General features: G+C 35.7%; 1 protein-coding gene across 1 annotated transcript; it reads left to right on the top strand.

Moving 5' to 3' along the window:
- The first annotated feature begins 714 nt into the window (after positions 1-714).
- ANXA10 (annexin A10) lies at positions 715-24,005 on the top strand. Its single transcript, XM_021524806.2, has 12 exons — positions 715-732; positions 8,056-8,137; positions 10,036-10,130; positions 14,046-14,159; positions 16,336-16,426; positions 16,799-16,878; positions 19,556-19,609; positions 19,730-19,823; positions 21,189-21,284; positions 21,888-21,946; positions 22,937-23,059; positions 23,844-24,005. The coding sequence occupies exons 1-12, from the start codon at positions 715-717 to the stop codon at positions 23,910-23,912; spliced, it is 975 nt and encodes a 324-aa protein (XP_021380481.1). The 3' UTR covers positions 23,913-24,005.
- Positions 24,006-25,909: the final 1,904 nt, after the last annotated feature.

The following is a 25,909-nucleotide window of genomic DNA, read 5'->3' as shown; positions in this document are numbered from 1 at the left end:
TACAATAATAGTTATAAGCAGAAAAATATGGTACTAGCTATGAAAAATGAGATTACTGTCAGTTGGATAGTTAGGATTCTGTATAAGTCCTTGGATAGAGCAACAATACTGGATTTTTGATCAGCTCTTTGCAGGATTTTGCAAGTTCTAACTTGCATTAAAAGATCCTTATTTACAGAGTTCCACTAAGGCTACCTGATTATTTGGGTGATATATAAGGGCTATAAAGCATCTTTCTGTGCATGCCAGATACAAATATACAGATACTAGAGCAAGTGATGAGCTGTGCAATTTCAGCACAAGGATGAAAAAAAGGAACTAGACCAGATTCAATCTGAAAAGTAAATTATTAACACAAGCACTTTTGGTAGGTGAGTGTTTCATCCTGTGACTAGCTGAAGTCTGATTCCTAAAATCAACACAGCACAACAGAGGGTGTTGGGCTAGTGACTCTGTTTACTTACATTATAATCACACTTATTCAATGCATGGTTAATGACTAAGCACACAGTATATCTATAAAGCCCAAGGACACAAGGTACCAAGGTTTTGCTTCATTGTTACTTTGGAGCCTAATGTACTTGGTTTCAGTTTGATTGGATGGCTTCTCACAAATCCCCAAAACAGAACAAGGTTTTACTATAACTGTATTTACTTTTTTTAGTTAGGGAAGCTACTACTCCATCTCAACAGAACTTGAAGACTCATATCAAAATGTATTGTGGAGATTACGTAAGTATTTGTTCTCTGAAATCTTCCAAAATTGTCATTCCTCTTAAGTTGTCGTCATGTGTTGGTAGCCATTTCCCTTCACTGGTAGAAATTAATATAAGGTGAAGATAATTCATTTGTGATTTCAGTCTAACCTTGGTGTTACTTAGATATATCAAGTGTCTGAAACAAAGACTAAAATTTAAAGAATTATCAGTTCCTGTCTCATAATTCTAGACCTTTCAAGAAAAAGAAAAATCAACTTAAGCCCCCTTGTGAGATCCTATAGGTGTGTTTTCTATGTTGGCACTAAGTTGCTAAACAAGAAGCTAAATTACATACTATCACCGTATTAAAGATAAAAATATGAGTTTTTCAGAAGATAGCTATTTCTGGCACTACTCTGGGGGGGTTATAATTTGACAAGACCATCTCTAGCTGCATAAAGTAAATAGCTTCATCATTTATAAAAATTTGTTTTGTTCATAGTGTGAAAAATATTTTAAAGTTAAAAAATGCTATCTATACAAGAGCCACAACACAGGAAGAGTTATGGCTTCGCTAGTGCTTTTTGAGGAAAAAAAGGGTTATAATGAAATTTTAAATCTTCATTCTAGAAACTGTTGGAGTTACTATTTCATGACAACAAAATATGACATTTCTCTTGGTACCTGGCATACTGATCATGTTCTCTAAGGATTCTTTCAATTATTACTGATATGAATAATGATTTGATCCTTTCAAAGGCTTTTTACATGTACATTCCCAAACTTACAAACCAATATGGATTTTTCTAAAAATTAAATATTTTTCCCTTTCTTATTTTAATATAATGTATAATTGACTCATTATTTCAATCTTTGCAGTAAAGTATTTCTTCTAATAAAATTATATATATAAAGCATATAGTTGCTTTTCTAAAGTTATTGCTATTGAATCAGGATTAGTAATATGTTTGGTTTTCCACAAATTAGGATCTTGCATCCCTTACTAGACAGTTAAGAACTTAAGAGATTTTCTTCCTAGTTTCTTTTTTCCCCCCTCTTTTTGTTACAGTGATTTTGGAATCTATTCCTGATAATTTTAGGACAACATAAAGAATATTATACCTTAAAAAGGTAGTAGATCAGTTTCTGTTGGAGAAGACAAGAAATACAGTTTCTTTTATTCTACTGTTTTATTGCAACCAATTATATTTAAATAATTGACACCGCATCTGCATATAATATGTTGCCTAAAATTAATGGTAGTCCCTTATAAAATAACTTACAGAGGAAGTGATTTTAAAGTCATTACAATTGGCAATTATTATATTTGCAATAACAATGTAGCAGTTTGATAGCATTATAAAGACAAATTAATAGATAAGACAATTTCTAACTGTGGCAGATGTTTACAATGGTATGAGGCTTAATATAATGTAACTATTATATATTGGCCTAATGAACTGCTTGAGCAGAGCGGACAAGTTTCTAATTCTGATACACTGAATTACATCAAAATACTTCAGAATAAATGGTTTTAATATCAACTCTTTATACCCTCTTCTAAACATAAAAAGGCACACTGATAAACCCTTGTTTTTTTTCATCATCACAGACACAAGAGATCAGAGAAGCAACTGTAGACAGTGGGGAGTATATCAGACCCAGGAAAGACAGGAAAATCTGATTACAGGCTTTCTCTGAAATGCATTGGGGTGGATTCCCAGGTTAGGTAAATTTTTACTGTTTAATCCAATTTCCATGTGTTATGAAATGGAAAGGGAGAGAAATTATGAATTAAATCACTGGATCCTAGGAACATACTTCCCTACTGAGGCATCCAGACAGAATGGGGACATGTAAGGCAGAGCTGCATGCAAACATTCTCCACTGAATGCTGATGGTATTTCAAGAGCAAGTTGGTCATGGAGCAGTGGCAGATTTCTTTGAAGAGACTCAGCAACAAAATAGCAGAAAAATCACTTCAGCAAGTCTCAGTCAAGAAAACAGGACTTATACAAGACTAAGTGGTGGGACCATAGCATTAATTTCTTCTCTACTCTTCTTAAACACTGTTCTAGATTGCAAAAAAGTCCTGGAAGTACACTTTGGACTTAGATATTTTTCAAAGAATTTCAGAACATTGAGTATACCATTAATTCAGAAGCACAATAGAAAAATCTGAAGTATTACTTTCAAAATGTGCTTTGTTCTTTAAAATTATCTTTATATTTTATGCTACCCATATCAGAAATTGCATACATTTTCTGTGAACAATCAGATAGGATGGAGTCCTTCAAGAGCAAGAAGTAGATGTACAAACTGTTGACAGCAGCAGTCCTGCTGCTGCAGACAGCAGCAGCAAACCAGCTAACAAACCAGCATCATCAAAAAACACCCTATAGTAAATACCACAGGTAAAACTATAAGAAATTAGATTATATCTATGACCTTTCTGAAATACATAAACAGAGAGAGACAGAAGGCTTTGGAGAATGAATTTTCTATGTTTAGAAGTATCCCTTCCACTACTGTATCACATATTATTGAAAATAAATGAAACACACAAGAAACTCACAACAAACCGAAATACTCATGAAATTTTTATTTAATAATGTTGCACTCAAATGATATCTTTGCAAAAGTATAGCTAGCTCATAGCATGTGGTTAGCTAATAAAAAAAAACATTTTATTTTAGTAGACATTCCCTATGGGAAATATTCAGACTAAGGAGTCTGACTTCAATTGTTTGTTATCAGCAGAATGACTTGCTGAACAAATATTAGAAGGTTGTTTGTACTTCAGAATGCTTTTCCATCACAAGACTGAATTGCCTGAAGTTTGCACATCATAATTTAATAAAAGCAGCCTCACCTTTTACTGATACTTTTGTTGAACTCCTTATGACTTTGGTCAGAAAAAGCTGTTACTTTCTTGCTTTTACACAGAAGGTAAATTCCAAGTATCATTTTTCAGAACCATTATAAATTTCAGACCCTTTCCAGTCTTTAGTTGTTTTGATTCATTCCACCAACACCACACAAACCTGTTCCGTCTGCTCAGCTTATTTTGGAAACAGTTTCTTACAGGAGAGCTAAAAGAACATGTACAAAAACACATGCCCACCTGGGCCAACTCTGTGGAGACAGATCTGTTGTTTTGAACATGAGGGCATCCTGAGATCAGAGAGTATTAAATACCTTAATGTAAAAGAAAAAAAATCACTGAATCACCTTTAGAGATTTACTTGCCTGATAAAGTACTTTGACACTTTGTGAGAAAAAGAATAAAATACTTTTATTTTTTCCTTCTAAGAAAGAGATAGCCCCTTCACTAGGATGCTGCAGAGGAAAGACAGCATGAAAACTATTTATCCATGTTCACATACAGCAGTTTGTCTAAACTAACCCACAAAAAGGTTAAATTGCTCTTGGAAATTACTTTCCTCTGGTGCCTTTTGAAGACATTCCGAAAAGTCTGTCATGCTGAATCCTAATCTTGCAATAAGAACTCCAGCAAAATGATGACTATGTTGTGAGGGATTCTAGAATCCCAATATCAAAATTAAATTGTACAAGTCTTCACATCCTTTCAGTGACTATACCAGACATTTCCTTCATTTCTTCAGAAATGAAGAAATTAAGGAAATTCCTCCATTTTCTTCAGAAAATGTGGCTCTATTTGTGTATAATCATCAATCCACCTGTTCCTAGCTGTAACTTTGAACTTTATAATACATTTGAATCATACTGGTAGAGGAATGCAATATATTCTGAAGTTTTGTGGAAACACTATTCAGTAGGGATAAGGGAATTAAATTCTATTACCAGTCAAAAAATACAACAGCTAAAACTCAAGAGTCATTTCTTCCATTGGCCTAGCTTTAGCCAAATAACATGTCCAGACTTTGGACTCAGTCATAGGACAAATCATATTTCACTTAGTCAGTGGTTGTCTCAGAAAGAGCCCCATGGCTTGTTCCTAGATGGGACAAGGAGAGAAAATGAACCTGAAGTACATAGAGAAAAATAGACAGAAGAATCAGGAAAAAGAAAAAAACAGTCATTTTTATCTGCAGTGCTCACAGAACAAGTTGATATCCAGAGCATAATGCAAGTTTCTTTATCACTCAATCCCACATTACTGAGAATAATACATGTTTGATAATGGTTACTTATTTGCAAATTTTTATTGGAGAAATTCCTGTTATTTTCTTTATTTGAAAAAAATTATAGAATTATTCAATTAAATAGAGAGTTATTAGGCCAGCTACCCCAGTCTTTACTCATTAAGGGTAGGAGCCAAAAGCTCCCTGAAATCAATAATATTTTCATTGATGCTATCTGAAATTACGATATAGCTCTCCTAATAAGAATATTAAGTAGTGCAAAAATGTCCTTGCTCTTCCAAACTTACAAAAAAACTTCTGATACTTTGTCACAATTTGTTTTAATTGTGTGGATGGGTTGGAGAGCATTGTATTTAGAGAAATTATATTCAGTGAACATAAACTTCTGACATCACCAAGACAACCACAATGCAACTTTCACTTCTGTAGATTTAACTTTGCAATGAAGACCAATTTCTGCTCATCCCTGTAGTGAACCATCTTAAGGCATGCAGAAGAAAAATCATGAGATCATACTGGTAATTTTCCTATGCTTTCCAGAGCTTAGGGAAGCCAAAGATGTTGCAGAAGTAAAACAGAAGTGGACAGACTCAAAACTGGTCATCTTGATGTCAGAGTCCAGTACTCTCTCACTAAGTTCTTTCAGATATTTCACCCATAGAGGCTGTAAAATATAATATCAAGTTAAGTGATTTTACACAGGTTTTTCTAGCAGATAAATACAAAACATACTGAAAACAGATGTAATACAGATAAGATCTACCTTACTGCCTTTCATTATAGGCTCTCTGCTGCAGTGCTGGGCATCACAGGAAAGGGATTTATGGGTTTAAGTCAGCTCAAGCTGTCTTAAATTATTTCCAAATTATTTTGCTACCTTTTTAGTATTTCTACTCTGTGTTGGGCTTGGACAGGTATCCACTCCCCTCATGCTCATCTGGCCAAGTCAGGAAGACATTGACACTGTTTTAGTGAAGTCAGGTGTAAACACTTATATCACCAATTCATCCTCTCAAATGTTAACAGCTACAATCAGTCTGCATTATGTTGAGCTAAAATAAGCTTTTGCATCAGCTGCAGTCAGCCACATCCTGCCTTTTTCCCTGAACTCCATGGGCACACTGCTCCTGCTCAGCTCCACTGAGCTTTCTTTTGTTACAGGGGTTAGCCAAAGCTAACTTCAGAGGGAATGAATGAAGTGAGATAGCAGTACATGTAACTACACTAAGGTGTTAAATCAATCCTAAAAAATGCCCTGCTTCAAAACAAGACAGTAGAAATTCTCTAGCCAGAAATAACATAGGTAGTTTACCTGTTCCCCGATGAAAATCCAATCTGTTGGAATTTCATTCAGTTACCAAATGCCTCTACTGCTCTGCTCCCTCAGTTTGTGCAGTGATGAACATTGCTGCTAGCTAGACATTTCCTAGGCATATTTAGGCAGGAAAAGCCTGTATAATTTGAGGAAACATGATTTTTCACCTTGGGCCCTAGGTTCTCAAAGCAGTACCCCAGGTTTCCTACTATAACATTGTTTTGATATATTTCCACAATTTCTTGAGCTATTTTGAGCTAAAAACATTGTAAGAACAGATGCTTCTAAAGTATGACAAGATTGTAACAAATCTTTGCAAAACAAAATGCCTGCCCCAATGTTCAAGTTTATGTCTCAGTACAGGACATCATTCTAAGTCTTGCTCAACAACTTTAAACTATACCACCTTTCCTCCTCCCCAGATAACTCCACCAAAGAGCATTAGAGTGATCATTTCCTCAGAAAAACAAACCTCCTGATTTTTTGCATTACTTTAGAAGCAAGGTTTTCCTTCTTACCTGCCGTGTAGCATCTTGTTGCCACAGGACAGAAGTGCTGCTGTCCCAAAAGCAGGCTCACTAGCTACTAGCAATTCACACACCGAGGTGAAGTATTTCTACTTTTTAATTGAAGTTTGCACAAGGTAATGAGCTATAAGGCAAACCCACAAAAGACCAAAAATTGTTCTGATCATGAGAACTCTACAGTTAATACATTTCAACGGAGGCATACATTCACTGGTTACAAATTATATAATTTTTTGTTAGCTAATAGTCAAACCCTACCTTACCCTACCCTGTTCCTACCTTTACTTGATGGGTTCAAAGCAATGATCAAATGTATCAGGAAATGATGTCTTCCTTCTCAGCTGAAATACACAATTCTTGTTCCGTGCTTTTTAATTCCTCTGCTTAGACTAGCCAGGTAATAGTGATTAGTGGCCATGCATAAAACTTGTCTGTATGTGATCATATGTGAAGGCACAATGTACAAAAGATTTTCAAGTATATGTAAAGCAAGCAAATTAATTAGCATAATTCATCTAAGCTCTGATTCTAGGAAGTATTTATAACAATACTCCATTCATACTTATAAAATACATCCCATTTTTCTTTGAAACATAAATATGAAGTTAATTGTGTCATTTTAATTGGATATGCCAAGTTCAGGAATCATCATAAAATAAATTTTAAATTTGGTACATCAGATAAAAAAGAATTCTCAGCTGAACTAAAGAGGGTAACCAGGAGATAGAGCTAATTATCTGTCAACTTCAGTTATTTTCTTCTGTTTGTATTGGTCTGTGAGTCTATTAAAATTAGGTTTTATTATACACAGTTTTTTAAGAAATAATAAGAAAAAATACATTAAATAAAGTATCACTGAGAATGAGCTAACAATTTAATCAGTTACAAAGCAACTAGAAAAATTGCATTGTCTTTATGGCAATCTCAAAACTATCTTACTTGGCACTAATATCACTGCTTTAATAAATCACCAGGTTTGTAAGCAAGCTATGGATCTCATTCATCATTTTCTCATTAGTCCTCTCAAATCAGAAATACCATGAGGAATAAATATTGAAGACCATCAGGGATAACATGGATTAACTTTGAAATATAAAAGAATACTCTTCAAATAGGTTGGCAAAGAGATTTACATTTTAAGGTAAATCTTCACCTTTTTTATACCTATCAGGGCTAACTCATGCTAGAGGAAACTTCCTCCAATATGTTCTATCTGCCTATGTTCAACAGCAAGTTCAAGTTCTGTTTCATAAATTAAAAACTACATATCCTGCTCCCCACAAAGCAAAGAAAGTTTAAAGTTATGATTGTTGGTTTGCAACAGAATTATATTTATCATGTGAAAAATGTTAGACATTTCCATTAAAGTCTGCTTTTTCCTTTTGTAGACACAAGGAACAATTCTTCCTGCTCCAAATTTTAACCCTATAATGGATGCCCAGGTGCTAGGAGGAGCTCTACAGGGAATTAGTGAGTACCTTGACTGATTCTAACAGAAGTTTCCCTTTTTTCAGAAAGCATCAGTCAAAAAATAAACTCATAAAATTGTCACCACCTACCTGCAGATTCTTCAAGAAACCACAATAAGACATACTGATGATGTCCAAAAAAATAATTTGCATTTACAGGAACTAAGAGTTGATCAAGATTAATCTAAAATCCATACTAACACTTACAGTAATGAACATTTCAATGAGAAAACAAAGAATTCTGTGTTGCATCACTAGAGTGAGGGCCAAGAAACAAAAGGATTTTAGTTGTAACTGCAACAATTAAGTGCTACCAAGGTCTGCCAAGTCTTTTATTGAGTCATAAGAAATAAAAACAAATGGAGTAGAAACTTTAAAGAATTCATTATCTTTGCCATTTTTGATTTCAGTATTTGTTCCAAAAAACTGTTGTTCACAAAAGCATTTTTCTCAGTTCAGATTTATTTTCCTATTGAACCTTGTTGGTATTGCTGAGGCTAAAAATATTGATCTGTTTTTTTACCTGAAATGTTTTCCTCACTTTAAAACTGTTCTCTGTATCAGCTTTTATACCCCTTGGGCTAGTCACAAGATTGTACAGCACCAAATCTTGCATGCTGTTTTCAATTTCTTTAATGAAAACGTGAGGACTCAGATTTAATGTCGAATGAATCACAATAAGCATTACTCATCAAGAGGGATCTGAAGTATCTTAATGACCAAATAGGAGACAGGTAAGTTTTAAACATCTCCCTACACTCCAATGAGTACTTTTAAGGTAATGTTGCTAACATGAAAGTATAGAGATGATATCCTTCATTTAATACTCCAAGTACACCAACCTTAATTTTAACATTCCTATCAAAGTACATGGAACAAAGTTGTAATTTAAAGACCAAGTAACAAAATAAACAGTTCATCTTTAGAGATGGTAAAGTCACCATATTCTTCACAGCCACGGACACTCTGACCCTCAGTCCTGCACATGGCAGTCATTCTTATGAGGATGCTCAGTCATCTCTGCTGTGTCACTGATACCAGTGGTACTACACAAGTAAATAAAGTTTTATAATATCTCCTCTATCTGGATCCTTCTCATTTTTTACTAGAGACTATGTAAGCTGTAAAGATTCCTAATGATAGCTATTTTCTGAAAAGTAAAAAGAAACCATTATGTACAGTAACCCAAGTCTTAGGATGAAAAAAAAAATTTCAATTCCACAATAATTTATGAATACATCATATTTTTCATAAGCAATAATACTGATTCATTATCAATGTTTACTAGTATCTTCTAGCTATCAAGCAAACCATCATAAGCAACCTTCAATAAAATGCCCTTTGGAAATGGAGTAAAATAGTAAATTTAAAACTTCATACAGTTCCTCTGAATTATAACTTGGAGTTTTTCAACAAATGGTTGAAAACTCATTTATTTTTGTCTAACAAATTGTCTAACAGCAATATGTCACACCCATAAAAGATCCCCAGTTCTTAAATGACAATTTAATCAATATCAACAGAATGCACAAGTATGACTTCCAAGGCTCAGCCACAAATCCTGCTACTGGGCTTAGTTCTGAATCCATGAAAGCCCCTGTTTTATTGATGCTTACAAATCCATTGAGCTTGCAAGAGGTGTTGAGATGCATCTGGTAATAACAGACTTTTTGATGGCATTAAATGGCTTCACTTTTTGATGGCATTAAACCAACAAGTGCAAGATACACAAGCACAGTAAATATAAATGATGTTGGTAAATATTTTGGGGGATATTAACCTCTATTAGTTTTCATTCAAAAAATTGGTCATGTTTTGTTTAAGAGCATTATACTAATCACAAATCTAAGTAATTGACATCAGTTTGTTAATTTAGAGTCTGTGTCATTTCCTTTTCAGGTTGTGAAAAAGATGTGTTGATTGAAATCCTAACTCAGCGTTGCAACTCCCAGCGGCTCATGATTGCTGAGGCATACAGGGACATGTATGGCAGGGTATGACAGAAATACTTTGTACTGTTATTACTTCTTTCTCTCCTGTCTCCTGTGCAGCTGTCAGCCCTTCTCTCAGGTCACTCACTGGAACCACAAACCTGCCAGCCTTGCACAATGGGTTTGGCACAAAGTTGCTCATTGGCTATCAATACCTCCAATGGTATCACATTGTCATTTCTCCAGCAGAAGCATTGTCTGTTAGGAAAGAGAAAAGGACAGGAAAAGTTCCTTCTTCTACAGTCCATTCTTCTCTATTGACCAACCTAAAGTATCTGAGCAGGCTTATTTCTTCCTTTGTGATTTTGGGGCATTTTGTAATACATTTTTCAAGTTTTTGGAACAAATAATAAAATAGTATTGTAACCAAAAAAAAACACCATACAAAGAGTTACAGGCTTTTGATCATACATAATGATTAGTGTTTACCTCTCAAGCATGATATTCTCACACTCATTCCATAGAGTCCCATCTGTACACTAAGCACAATAGTCATCTGAACTGCTTAATGTTAACGCTATGATCTTGGAAAGTGTTTAAAAATTAAGACATAAAAAGTTATTTTTTTAAAGTGTATTTACTGTATATAACAATGGAATTTTTGTTATCTGAGTTCTTAAATGTACACAGAGATAGCTTCATTCTATTTCCATATCTACAGTTGCTAACCAACTAACCAGGAAAGCTGTAGTGCCTGCATTTTCCTTAGTTGCTACAGCTATATAAGGACAAAAATAATATTAACACTCCCTGCAAAATTCCTGTGCAAGTCATGCAAAGCACAGTGTAAAACTAGATACTATTTGATTAAGTTGATGAGACATGCCCTTCCTCTGAAAGAGGGCAGATAAACACTTAGAACAAAATCCATTGTCTTCATTTCCTGAAGCCTGTAAAACTAAGGGCTCACTAGAAAACTCCTTGTAGGCAGTGTCTGATTGCCATTGATTAGCATGAGTGAGAACGAGTTTGTGCAAATACTAACACAGAGCCATCTCCCTTAATTTGGGTTAACTAGAAATGGTTCATTCAAAAACTCCACATTATGTGGTGCTTTTACAGCACCAATTTATTAACCAGCAGAATACATTTGGGTGGCCAAGAAGTTTTCTAGAGAGAGTCTTTGCACCAGCTCTAGAATAAAATACCTCAAAACCACTGACTCCTGAATAAGCTCAAACACCCATTTACTGTCCTAGAACTGGAGGAAAAAGAGCTGGATTTAACCAGTGTAGTGAGCTGATTTTGTGTTTTTTACTCACCTGCAGGAGTTCAATGACTATTTGGACTGTTAGAAAAAATGAAATACACAATAATCATGATATTTTAGTCATAGCCTTGAATTTATAGACCATAAAAGAACAATAACTGAATCACAGCTATCCACCCTCCAGAGACTATGACAATGATAGAAATCAGCATCTAAATTATTAAACCTGTTTTTTCTATTATGAGGTATTTATTAGGTTACCATTACACATGCAAACCATACAAGTGGAATGTTTAGATATGCAATATACCTCACCAAGTTTTGATGTTACATATAGAAAACTAAAGTATGTCAAACTACCCAAAGGTGCCTGTGACATGAAGAACCCAAGCCCATTCTTCCCAAGAGTTGATTTATCTCCACCACTGGACAGTCCTTCTCTACTTCATCAATAGCAGCTGTCTGGTTTGTTTTAACCTTTTCTCTACAGTGTATCAACTGGACCTATCACTTTAACCAGGGAAAATATTGAAAATATTTGTATTGTGTTTTTATGTTTAATTTCTGTCATCTGATACATGAAGATGAACTAGAGTTAATACAGTATCAAAATAAATACTTGGCAAATGTCCTTCAGGAATGCAATTATTTCATATATACAGAAAACAACTACTGACTTGCTCACCACTAATTGTCTCTTTTCAAAGCCAAAATAAAAATATAAACAAATCAAGTGCTTATGAAAATATATCACCTTTAAAGTCATATCTCTTTCAGCCATATGAGTTAACACGAAGGGCTACAAAAACAATGGACACAGACCTAAATACCTAGAAAAAAGGAAAAAGCCAAAGAAAACCTCAGATGTCCTTTTTAAGAATCTCAGTCTCTAAATCTATGAATAATAGAAGGGAAAGGCAAGAAAACTGTTTTCATATTCTAGCAGTGGGCTACAGAATGCTCTAAAAATCATGGAACATAGTCCAATACAGTCTCAATTTTAATTCCAATTAATTCATTAAGCACTGGGTACACTTTACAGTGCAAGATGCATCATGATACTTTTGACAGTTTCTAAAAAAAACCCACCAAGAATGTGATCTATGTTGCATTAAATTGCTCTAGTTTGTGAAAGATAATTTTGCACATATCACACTTCCCTAGCTGTAATTTGGGTTATATTGCATTGAACAAATGCACCATTTGGCAATCCCAGTTTATGAATAGTAAACATTACAGGACAGAGAAGAGACATGGCAAGGCAAGAGCAGTTTTAACCTTCTCAATTCAATTTATGGTAAACCTGTTGGCCCAATCCTTTTCCCTCTTTATTCCACTTCAGTTCTGCTCAATATGGAAACCACTATGCCCATTCATTAGACAAATGTAAACTGAGACACATTAGAAGGAGAGAAATATTTAAAAAATTAAAAGGAGACCTGAACTAGCTGCATGATTCAAACATACAGAAAATTTCTAAGATTCCTTCTTACAGTTAGCCTCCAAGGATTTCTTACAGGAATGATGATTAGGAAATTAAAATAACAACTTAGTTATTTTCTTATTTCTAATACTTCACTTAGTTCTGATTACAGGTGTAATTTTTTAGTAGTAACCATCTGTATTATTAATCTATTTTCCCACAGGCATGTTGTCAGAAGTAAAATGGCTTACTGAATTAATGTCTATTCCATGTGTGATTTAGTGGATGTCAAATGAATCTGAAGTGCATTCACCAAAGACTATGTTTCTTCATCACAAACTTAATTTTTAATAAGCATATGTCTTCCTTCAGTGCTACTCTAGATATTAAATTAATTATATTCAGAAATGCATTAAAATTAAAGTATAGGCATGAAAAAAAACAAAGCTCTGGAAATATACTAGTTTATATAATAGAAACTGTTTCTGGCATGCCTTTCAATTCAGACAGACTAGAACATCTTCTAGGTGTCTAGTGCTACACTCAAAATATAAAAAAAAAAAGACCAATGACCTAAATCAAAAACAGTAACTACTACTGGCATTTGGCATTTGCAGTGTTTTGAAGGATACTACTAGGAATGGGGAGGAAACTGATCTATTACTCAGCTATCTAGTAAGAAAGAACTGAGAAATATGAGGAGGAAAAAGGTGGTTCCATATTACTAATCCAGCATCTATCAAAAGTAGTGAATTCAGTTTGAATGTGAAACATAACTGAATTGAAGCACATAACCTTCCAGCTATTCAAAGCTAATTTTTTATGTACTAGGAGCAATATAGATGATTTTTCTTAAATAATTCACATGATAACACTGAAAAAAATCAAAAGAAACCACCTGTGTTTTATGAGCTTGATCTTCCAAATGTGCTTACCTTTCTCAGATTTACACAGGGAAGCTGCAGATGCCCTGTTGTGATATTCAGTTTTCCAAGACTAAGTAATAGTTGCACTTAAACATCTGCATTTTCTTCTCTGCTCTAATGAACTGCAAACCAACAATCCATTGTGGCCTACTGGCTTGTGCACCTATTCTCATCTTGCTCATACTAGTAGAACAAGCATGTACTATGTAAAAGAGGGTTTTTTTACTTAATCTTAGCCAGGATTCATCTTTGACAGTTCATCCTTAATCATTTACAGAGAAAACCACCAACTTAAGCTGCCTTAATAAAGTGTGACTATAGAGATAACCCTAGCTGTGCACTTTCTCTTTCTTTTCAAGGATCTGATAACAGACCTAAAAGAGAATCTCTCTCATCACTTTAAAGAAGTTATGGTTGGCTTGATGTATCCACCTGCATCTTATGATGCCCATGAGCTTTGGCATGCCTTGAAGGTAATATTCATATTCAGAATTGCTTAGAGTTGCAGTCATTAATTAGCATACAGAACATACTTTTTTTTACATTTCATTGGTTGATAAATGACTGTAAGTTAGTTCACTGGAGTAATGTACTATCACTAGTCATCAGAAATACAGTGCTAGTTCAAGTTTATCCATTACTATGCTAAAATCAGCATTAAAAAATATCCTTGCCATGGAATATATACAAAGCATTTAACATCCATGGTAAACTCAGACAATTAAGATTTATACAGGGAAATGCAAGATGCTGTTTTTTTGGAATCATTTAGGTATGCTACAAACCAAATTTATTTTCACAGCCAGTGCCATGCACTTAAGCTCCACCTCTCTAAAAACCAATAATTCTTTAGCAGAACATGTCTTTGCATAAACACAAATTACCCTGTGACTAAGTGTCACAGCTTACTGCATAATCAAAAGGGTCATGACACACAGAGCACCACCATACAATTTCGGAAGGCTTTAAGCATTCACCCAAACAGAGTAACACCACACCTCATCTGAAGGCTCCTGGTATCTGCCCATAAAGAACAACACCACTTCATTTCAGAAGGCTGCAAACATCTGTTCTTTCTTGTTCTTCAGCCCAGCCTTTTATACCCTCATGTCCCTGCACTGCCCCTGTGTGCCCCCTGCTCCCCTTGGTGGTTGCTCAGTGCCCCTGGGCACTCCCTGGCTCATTGCTGCCAGTGCTGCTCCCCTGCTGCTCACAGCTGCACCCACTGGGGATGAGGCTGGGACACAGCCACCCTCCCAGTCACCACAAACTGTGTACATACAACAAAGTAATAGTAACTCCACTGAAAGAGAACTGATTTCCCATTTTGAAGGAAATATTCCTTTTCTTCCCTGGATCTGCGACTGCAATCCTTACATAACTGAAGTTTGTGAACAAAAACATTTTTTCAAATATCAGGTCATTTAATGATTAAATTCACTCCCACAGGGTATTGTGGAAACCAAAAGCACAACTTAGTTCGTAGAGGACTTCAATATATTCTTTGAAACCAGGTTGACTGTTGGCTATTGAAAATAATAATTCTTCTCAGGAAATTCCCGAATTACTAACTCCTAAAAGACAGGAAGGCGTATCAGAGTTCAACACTGTTTTCCTTTTCTTTCCATGAATATTTGCTACTGTCTGCTGTCACAAGACAGAGACTACAAGACTTTGGGCAAGATGATTTATCCTGCCAATTTTGAGAATTCTGCCACCCCTCAAAAAAAGAGTTAATAGTTTTTTCTTGTTCTTCAGACACTTAAATCAATTTTTAGAACTACTGGTATGTCTTTATTATAGTTAGCATTAAAAGGATTGTGAAATATCATTGCTAACAAAGGAATCATATCTTTCATCAACATTATTGACAAAATTGCCAAATTTTATTTTTTCCTAAATGTGAAACTTGAACTTTCTTACAGTATCTATCTTGACCTGGATTCATATGGTCAAGGTAAAAAAAAAAACAAGCCCATGTGTATCTATGGGCTCTAATGCTCTCCCTTTATCCCAAATGCCAGAATCCCAGAATTCTCATTAACACCATCCACGTGTATATCAAAAGTAGCACATGCACCACATCTCATGTCAATTGAAGTTTATAAAATTAATTCAAACCCTGTGTGAAGATACAGTGATTTGCAGCACCGCATGTATTCCACGATGCTTTCCTTTAATACCAAGTTCTATGCTAGATATTACAGACTATAGCATTCCTTAATAAATTATATATAAAAAAAAAAAATAAGATGATAAGAAGAGAGAAGACCAACAAAATACATATTCCCATGTCTACTTCAGATTTCCTGAACACTTGCTAGGGATGTATGCTCAATTTTTGCATCTGATTTCTTTCAGCAAACAATAAATCTTCCTAAGTTCTAAAATTATTCCCATTACATTTTTGTCAACACTAGTCTTGCTTCACTTCCCATTTGCTATGGTATATGCTGAAATTCAGATTTAGAAATATATTTGAAATACAGGGTTTTACTATTAAAGCAATTTGAACAGGTAAATTATGCGAAAGTACACTACAGAAATTGCTATTATTTTGTTATTTCTGGTAAGGACAGCATTGCTTTCTTCTAAAAATTGCAGTTTCTACTACACAAAATCTTTTTATATTTACTTCTTTCCATACAGGGAGTAGACACAGAAGAAAAATGTCTAATTGACATATTAGCCTCAAGATCAAATATGGAGATCTTTCAGATGAAAGAAGCCTACCTAATGCGTAAGCTTTTTTAACAAGTTCAGAGTAGCAGCTGTACTTTGTGTGTTCTGGAGATATTAGCACACACGAAGGAACAGAACTACAAAAATGACTCCTCAGTACAGACTGGTTCCCTTTCCACATCCTCTCCCATACCTACATAGAAAAGGCTGAAGAAATGTGGTGGGCGGGCAGGCCAGTGGGGACAGCAGCTGAGGGACCCCAGCTGGGACAGATGGATGTGCCAGCCCCAGAGCAGGGTCCTTGTAGAACCTGCCCAGGTTACACTGGAATAGAATAAGCCTATTTATCCTTTATTTGATAATCTTCATTTGTACTATTAAGAGCATGTTCATTTGTGATTTAAGATTATATGTTTTTGGTTTAACCTAGAATATAACACTGATCTTCAACAAGATATTGATTCTGAGACTTCAGGTCACTTCAGAGATACACTCATGAACCTTGCTCAGGTACTGTAAAAACAAGAACTATGACTTACGTTTCTAAAAGATTCATAATGACTTTCAATAGTATTTGATAAGTTTTACATTTTAAGGTGATTGTGATTAAAGGTAGCTCAATAGAGCTGCACTTTTAAACAAGAAACAGGAGGGGAGCTAATGAAAAACAGAAACTGAATTCCTTCATCTACTCTTAGATTTTGGATATCAGATGGAAGCAAAGGTAAACAGATTATTTTATAAATTCCCATTGGTATTCATCTGCTGACCCTTTGCTCTATTTGACTCACCTCAAAATGAGTCTACTTGCATATACAAATGTGATTGTCATTTTTAAAACCATATGTTTTCTCCATTATCAGAATATATCATAAATCAGTCAAACGTGTAAATTGAGATATATTCATATTTGACTAAGAAATAAAGAATTAAGAGTTCAGTGCTTAAAATATAACGCTCTTTGTGCTATTGCATATGCTAAATCACAAAATGCTAGCACAGAAGTAAAGGAAATATCACTTTTACATGCTAACTTTTGCAGTTTTACCAGTCCATAGCTTATACAACAGAGTGATCATCCTTGTCATTTTCATTGCAGTTACTGTGCTCATTATCTTTACAATCTTTTGCAAACCAGAGTAACAAATAATAAAGTGCTGCCATGGGATAACAGCATCTGTAAGGTATATCTGTACTTTTAAATACATGCATATCTGGGAAAAAAACTTCTTACACAAATTTGAAATAACAGTAGGCTTCACTGTAATTAAGAAGACAGAAGTTTCAAAAGTAGAAGCTGTAAACAGGAAATATTTTTTTCTCATGCTGGATGTTTTTTCCCGAATAATGAAAATTTTTCCTTGCTTAAAAATGAAGAGCAACCTCACTTAAGCAACCTCGCTTCTGTAATTATTAAAACCATGGCACATACTTCACCCGTCAAATGAACCAAATTTAAAATAATCTCTGATTATACATTACTAGTCCTAATTTTTTCAAAACCTAGGCATTGATAAAGAAGCCTAAAATCAGCAATTTTGTGGCTAACAAAATCAGCTATTTCACTCAAGGATGAGTTGCAGGAAATTTCAACTTGACTCAATTATACTGAACTTGTGACGATTGTTAATAAAATCACTCATGCTTGCATATCATCTTATATTAAAATTCAGTGATATTTCATTAAAACATACCCTTTCTAGTTCTATAACCAGACATTTCCAGTGCATTCATTAATGCTTTTTTTGCAGAAAACCTCTCTTATGATTTCTATTAAATCAGACTACTGAGAGAAGTAAACATGCTCCACATATGCAGAGCAAACTATTCAATTGCTATAGTATTGTATCTATGGTTTCCATGTCCAGCCTGAGGCAGATTAGAAGTTACAGGTTATGGTCCTTCCTAAAAGTTAAAAGAGTTTCAAATTCAGGCAACTTAATATTCTAGTCTGAGACAAAGACATTCTATTTCTCTTTTTTAGGTCATTAATTGAAATATTATAATTTTCTACAATTTAAAACATAATTATACAAATTTTACTGGAGAAAGTAGGCATTTGACTCATGTAGAGTATAATTACAGTTATTTTATTGTACACTGCCCTGTCTTTATTCCCTTGTTTTCTTGTGTACGTAATTTAATGCAGCCATTCCATCACAATTCACTTCAGATAATTTATCCTGACACTAAAAATTTCACTGAATGAAATTCTCACCATTTAATTAACATGTAAATTAACATTTTTTACAAGAAAGAACTACAAGTAAGTCATTCTACAAGCTGACAGCCAATACCTAATTTTAATCCTTCCCTTCATATATAAGGTAACACAACTGTAAATTTTAAACAAAATTGCTTCAAGCACATATTATTAAGGCAGTAATTACATGAGCTTCAGATTAAGAGTTCTGCAAACAGGACTGATTTATATCTTTACAAGATGAATATGGTTATAAAAGCAATTCTAAAAGTAGTGTCCTCTTCTCTTTTTCTGACTATATAATTCAGATCATAGTGTGTTTACTAAAGAATTTAGCTTTGTTTGTGTACCTGAATAGCTATTAAATGTATGGGAAAATGAGAACTATTCTTTTGGGGTTTGTGTATCAAAGTTGTCAAACCATTTCCTAGTCCTGGATCTTAATTTTAGTCAATGATTATGATCAAGCAAAATCTCTATTATTTGATGAGTTTGCTCCTATGGTTTGTGGAGGAAAAAAAAATACATTGAGAAAAGATTTTTCTGGGAATATGAATATTGGTAAGAACTAACCAGAGAATGGTAAATGTTACTCCTATCCTTTTTATCCCCTCAGAGTTACATATTAAACAATATAACATCCATAATTCTGAAAATGGTGGTGGGATTGTGGTGGTCAGGTAAAAGGTTATTTAAAATAGGACTAAAAATGGGATAGGTTTATCTACTTCCCCCACTTTTTCTTCTCACAAGACTGTTTTTCATTCCAGAATTCTTCTTATTAAAGAAAATTAAGCCATAATGTGACAACTTGAAGATATTGTCCACATTTGCAAATTCAGCCATGCAATATACTGATCCAATCTAAAGGCCTATATTTGTTACCTCAAGAAATTCAACATAGCTTCATACACAGAGAACTTTATATTCCTACAGTGGTTTAGGATTTAACTTTGAAGAATAAGTATCTCTTTTTTCCCTCAGGGTACAAGGATGGAAGGATATGCAGACCCTTCTACAGCTGCTCAGGATGCAATGGTGAATACGCTCACATGTGAAGTTCTCAAACATTTTAAAAAACACAGAAAACAAATGTTGAAAAGTGATTAAGGAATTACTTTAAATATTTTGCTTTTTTTGTTTTTTCTGATATATTAGATACTATGGGAAGCATGTCAGCAGAAGACAGGCGAACACAAAAACATGCTGCAAATGATTCTCTGCAACCGGAGTCACCAGCAGCTGTGGATGGGTAATCCAGCAGTTCAGCTGTTTGAATACAGTTTAAAGGAAAAACGTGACTCGCTAAGAAATCCATGCTTTGCATACCAAGATAGTCAGTGTGCAGCAGGACATCAGCCTGAAACCAAGTGTGAACTGTTGGAGCTTTCAGACTTGCACTGATGTTAATGGGAATTTGGAAGCAATGCAAAAGTGAACTTTGTCCGATGACTACTGACAGCTGTAGACAGGCCAGGCATCAGGATGCCTAGTAACCTGGAGAAGAATGCATGACCAAAGGCAAATGTTACAGCTGCACTGAGTCTACACATGACACAACAGGATGAGGGAGATTTTTCTTAATTATTTTATTCATTTTTCTTAAGCAACTCTTATGAGGGGAAACACCTAGGGAGAGCTGGATGGAGTATTTTCAACAAATGTTTGTGAAAACACATTGCTGCGTTGAAGCTTTTCCCCAGAAGTTTCATAGAACTTTTTGTTGGAAGCACTTCTGAGTTCACATCTGCTCTCCAGTAATGAACATAAACACAGAAACACAAGGGCCATTTTTATTTAAAATAGAAAATCAGACATAACTAGAGATTGCAGGAAATTTATGTAAGCTCATCCAAATCTTCCATTGTAGAAAATAAACCTATTTTACCTGGTGTCAAGTTTGAGTTTCTGCTCTGCAGTAGAAAAACAGTCTGTCTGCTGACAAGTTTATCACCATGCAGCCAGCTGTATTCCTTACGTCAACTTCCAACAGTAGCTTATAACTATTTTGTTATCATGGACCAACAAATTCATTCAGCTGATGATGACAGGATTAACACACCTGCTCTATGTTCTATTCTCCTTCTGAGATCTGAGGGCCCTGCCTGTACTGTAGTGCTCCTTGTAGTCAGCAGAAAAATAATTTTCCTCCTTCCGTAATGGAGAAAGCACACTCTGGATATTTGTGTGTCTGCGTATCTGCCTCTTGCAGGGAGTGTGTGCGTCATGCGAGTCCTGGCTCCTTGCCACAATCCAGGAGTCTTGCCAGTTCTAGCCAAGCCAAGCAAGGAAGTTGTCTTACTAGAGTGGGACGTTCTTACAAGTGTCATAAACAGATTCACTAGATACGTGGCATGAATTCATGCTATACTGTAGGCTAAAGAACCCAGGGGAGAATGTCCTAGAAGCCAGGTTTCAGGCTACTCATTTAGGTTACCTGACCTGGGCAATATAAACATAATGAAACACTGAGAATAATAAGAGTAAAAAAAAAAAATAAACTCAATAGTTATAGTACTGGGGAGAAGCAAGGGAAAAAGCCCACAAAAAGTAAGTTGATCATTATTAATGAACTAGAATAAAACAAGATTTTTTTTTTCCACCCCTCCCCCCCAAGTTTTCCAGGAGTTCCAAAATATCGCTGGGCAAGACATAGTAGATGCCATTAATGAATGTTACGATGGATACTTTCAAGAATTACTGGTTGCAATAGGTAATGTAAAGATATTATTTTTACTAGCAGCAATATCTTAATAAATTCTAGTATATCATCTCTTGTGCAGCAAGAATACTATATTTCTGATATTTTATCTACTTTAATCTCCTATATTGTGCAATTAAATTTTCAGAGATAATTAAAAAAGTATATTTTAACTACTTTCCCCTGTTACTGTAAATCTAAAAATGTGTCTATGCAACACTAGCTTCTGATTGAGCAGAACTAGTATCTACTTTGTTTGATAATAAATTTTATGTGATAACTGCATTTCCAACTGATTTTACATATTAAATAACCAGCTATGTTTTCAGGACTTTGCAAGCTTTATGTACATTTATCTTTCATTTATAGACTAAGGATAAAAATATTTCTACAAATAGGACATGTGATATTTAATAGGCCATTTGATGCAACAGCAAGGAGGACCCACCACCAAACTTTCAAAATTATAAATATAGTTGTATTATTGAATATTGGTAGCTTAATTTAAACCTAAGGCATGGACAGCACTGTCCAGTTTTGTATTTCAAGGAGCCCAAAGCCTAAAGAAATTATTTTATAATAATCTGTTTACCTGTTGCAATTCTTCTCTCCCAGTTCTCTGCATTCGTGACAAGCCTTCCTACTTTGCTTACAGGCTTTATAATGCAATTCATGTAAGTAGCCATTCTTCCTCACATTTCATAAAAATAAGCTTCCCTTTTGTTTGTTTGTTTGTTTGTTTGTTCTAAAACAAGTACTTACAAATCAGTCTCTTCAATCTTTAAGGTGTGATTGGGTATTTTAAAACTGTTGGTACCTACATAAATTTCAAAGCAGTAGTGCCTAAGCAGTAGAAGTAAAAGTTTAAGTATTTAGATACCTTAAAAATTATCTGTCTATGCATGGCAACTTTTTTCTATGCATGGAAACTCCTCCTGCTGTGCAGAACTCAATGTGCATTATTCTTACTGTGTAATTTTTTTGTCTGTAGAGATTTAATAAGTACGGCTAAAACTTAAAAAATAAATTAATGTTGCATGAAGACAAATGCTTATATTTCTTTGTAGGACTTCATGCAGATTCTTTTCTTTTTTGTGCAAGTGCTAACTTCTTTTTCATTGCCACTAGATGTCCCCATTCATCACAGAATTACTTATGAAAACTTATTTAGAAACAGTTAAAATAAAACACATTTGAACAAGCTATGTAAATTCTAAAGCTATGGTTAAAATCTCACAGAATTCACGAGGCAGCAGTTTTTATGAAATAGATTACTGGCCTCATTATAGCTTGAACAGACTCCACAACAACAGTCACAACTACTCACAAACTTCATTCCTAGGAATATTGACAAATGTTTGTCATATTTCCTTTTTTAAAAGTTTCAGTGCATGGATAAACCACTGGCATATAGGGACTCCCTGTTACTCAGTTACACGAATTCTATTATTTGAGTACATGAAAACTCAGTAGGACAAAATCCTTAGACGCCTTTAACATCTAGGATACTGTTATGGGTAAACCTTTTATACACTATAAACTTTTATTTCCTATATAGGTATGTCTTGTCTTTATCTATTAAACATTTATATGAACATATACAGATGGGCAAGCACATATTATTCAACTATCAAGTTTCCTCTCATTTTCTTTTTTCATTTTAGGACTTTGGTTTTCACAATAAAACAGTTATTAGGATTCTCATTGCCAGGAGTGAGATAGACTTGATGAACATACGCCAGCGATACAAAGAGAGATATGGGAAATCACTCTTCCATGACATTAAAGTAAGTTTTTACAAACTTCTGCATATATTCAGCCCTGGTACCACACAGACTGTATCACTCTGTTTAACCATTTGGTTTAAAACAAAACAAACAAAAAAGAAAGGTGTAAAAACAATAGCACATTTTCAGTGCCTCAGTTTGATTTGAGTAAGTGAGAAATTAATTTTCAAGTCACTCTCTGTGATTTTATCCCTCCCCAATGCAAGATGTGTATATAAACATATATACATAACAGCGTGTGCTGAACAAGAGTTTGAATGAATGGTTTCTACACTAACTGATAACATCTTATCTGATCTGATCTGTAAGGCTAGGCTGGTACCCCTCTTGTGCAAAACTGGAGTAAATATCTGGTTTTATCCTTGTGCTTAGGTAGTACCCTCACAAACCCTGTTCCCCTTGTATGCCCGGTCTGCATCTTAAAACAAAACTTTGAATCTGTTTAATTGTAAAAAAATGTCTCTTGCTTTTTTATGTCACTATAATACAACTGCAAGATGTGCAGCAACTTTATGAAATTGTTAATTAATTTTTGGTATTGAACTTGAGAATTAATTAACAGATCTGATCCAGCCTTTCAAAAACAGATTGTTTCTAGGTGCCCAAGAAACCAAAGGCTATAGCAAGTGAAATTTTCAAAAAAATCTCAGCCTAGAATCCTTATCAAAACAATGTAATGCTTCATAAAACCTTACAGTAGTCTAGTCCTTGTCACATACCAGAAAAAGAAAAATTCAGAAAACATGTAGTCACAGAAATGCAGAATTTTTTTTTTTCCTTGCAGCATTTTGCTTCAGGGCATTATGAGAGCGCTTTACTTGCTATCTGTGCTGGTGATACAGAAGATTATTAAGAAGATGTACTCTGAAGGCTATGCAAACCTATTTTAAATAGAAATTAAAGCTATGTGTAAGTGAACTTGAAGCTAACTGTAAGAGATCCCTATTTTACATAACAGAACAGAAAAATCAGTAATGGACATTTGCTTGTATTAAATCTTTCTTGAGACAGGGAAAAATGTTTGGAAGAACATGGTTTTTATTCCAAGTTCAAATTAATATTTCTGATTTTATGATTAATGTAAATTAATGGAGCAAGTGGTAAAATTATTCCATGTAGGCATTTGTTTATCGTTTAGTGTCACAACATTCAAAACATTCATCAACAGGCTCTGGAAGAATTTATTCACTTCCACAGCAGAGAGAAGAAAATATCTTACTTTATTTACTTTTAGCAAGAGGATTTCTTTCTTTAAGTAAATTTTTCTTCTCTTTCCTAGTTTTATGCGTCATACTTTATGCTCTTTAACATTATTGTTTTAGTTACAACCAGACTAAGCATCTGCCCCCATCTATTATCACTATCAGAGTGCTTTTGTATTCTCTTTTACTTTGCTCATATACTTAATAGCTTGTATATTCTGCTTGAAACAAAAGTAAAAATTAGAATCAAGTACTCCATGCACTGGAAAACCAGGAAGACAAAGCACTATTTAACTTTAAGCGGAGAAGTTCCAGAGGATTAAAATCTAAATTCCATCTCATTTTAACTATTCATTGACTACTGGTCATCAGCGCATGGAGGTATATCCAGGATGCTCTAGGTGCCACATTTCGAGAACTGACTACTCGTGGGTTAACACTGCACCTCGAGTGAGGCTGAAGGATGCGGCGCTCCCTGGGAACACCGCCAACAGTCTGGCACAGCCCGACTCGAGTCCCGGCCCCAGGACAAACCTGGCGCTGCTTTAGATACCTGGGGGCTGTCCAGGGCATCCTATTCGTGAGCCTTCCCAGCCTGGGCGCACGAACCTCCTGCCAGCCTCTCAGGGAAAGTGAGGGAAGGTGCGGGTGTTCAGTAAAATACCTGCCCGCGGCTTTTCTGCCGCTGCCGCAAGGTGTGCAGCTGGACACAGACGCTCTGGACGTTTCACGGAGCTGCTCTCCGCAGGCGCCGTCCGTGGGGCGAACGAAGCACTGCTGCAGAAAGGCACGAACGCTTTGTGCCCCTTGCACCTCTGGAAATAACACTGCAATTCCAGCCTACAGGGCTTCGTTGCCAGTATGGACATCGTGTTACAAAATGTTGATTTACAATAAACTTAAGATTTCTTTCGAATCTCTCTTGAGTTTGGCTCACTTCCAAACACTTCGGGCGTATAATAAAATTGCTAAGCCAGAACTTTGGGGCGAACGGCGCTGGGAGTAAAAATAAACAAAACCAAAAAGGAAAAAAAAAAAAAAAAAAAGGGGGAGGGTTGGGGAGGAAAATGAGCTGAGCACTGTCCCAGCTGCTCAGTACTAACATCATTCTAAACCAAAGTTGTGTTCTGATTTTGCAGCTGTAGCTGGAGGTAGCTCCCAACAGCCGTACCTCGGCACTGCCAAGTCACTTGGCTTTAACTCGGCACGTTTGCAGGAAAGAACGCCACCTCCCGGGACTGCAAAGGCGCCCAGCTCCCGCGCTTCCCGAGCTCCCGTCCCAGCACGTCCGGCGGGAGTCCCGCCCACGCCCGTCACAAAATGGCGGCGGCGGCGCTAGGACCCCGCGGGCGCAAGGGTCCAGGCAAGAGGCGGGTCCCAAACGCTCCTGCCCTGCCCCTTGGTGTCCCCTGCTGTTATTGGAGAACGGCAACGTCAATCTCGCGCCTCCGCCTATCGCCAGCGCTCGTCTCCCGGCCCCGCCCCCCGCGGCCGGGCGCCACTTCTAGGGAAGTTGACGGACGGAAGCGGCGTTTGGAGCGCGGCGCTCCCGTGTTCTGTGGCCGCCCCGCCGCAGCCCCCGGTGCCTTCGAGCTGGAAGCGGCGGGGCAGTGGTACGAGCGGAGCCCGGAGCAGCAGCAGCAGGAGC

The sequence above is a fragment of the Lonchura striata genome, chromosome 4 (genome assembly GCF_046129695.1).
Source record: "Lonchura striata isolate bLonStr1 chromosome 4, bLonStr1.mat, whole genome shotgun sequence".
Classification (NCBI taxonomy): Eukaryota; Metazoa; Chordata; class Aves; order Passeriformes; family Estrildidae; genus Lonchura; species Lonchura striata.
This window is presented reverse-complemented; position numbering and strand designations above follow the sequence as displayed.

Excerpts from the sequence above, each read along its gene's own strand:
- ANXA10 (XM_021524806.2), top strand. Across the intron at positions 14,160-16,335 it reads AGCTTTGGCATGCCTTGAAG|GGAGTAGACACAGAAGAAAA; the intron begins GTAATATTCATA and ends CTTTCCATACAG. Across the intron at positions 19,824-21,188 it reads TCACCAGCAGCTGTGGATGG|TTTTCCAGGAGTTCCAAAAT; the intron begins GTAATCCAGCAG and ends CTCCCCCCCAAG.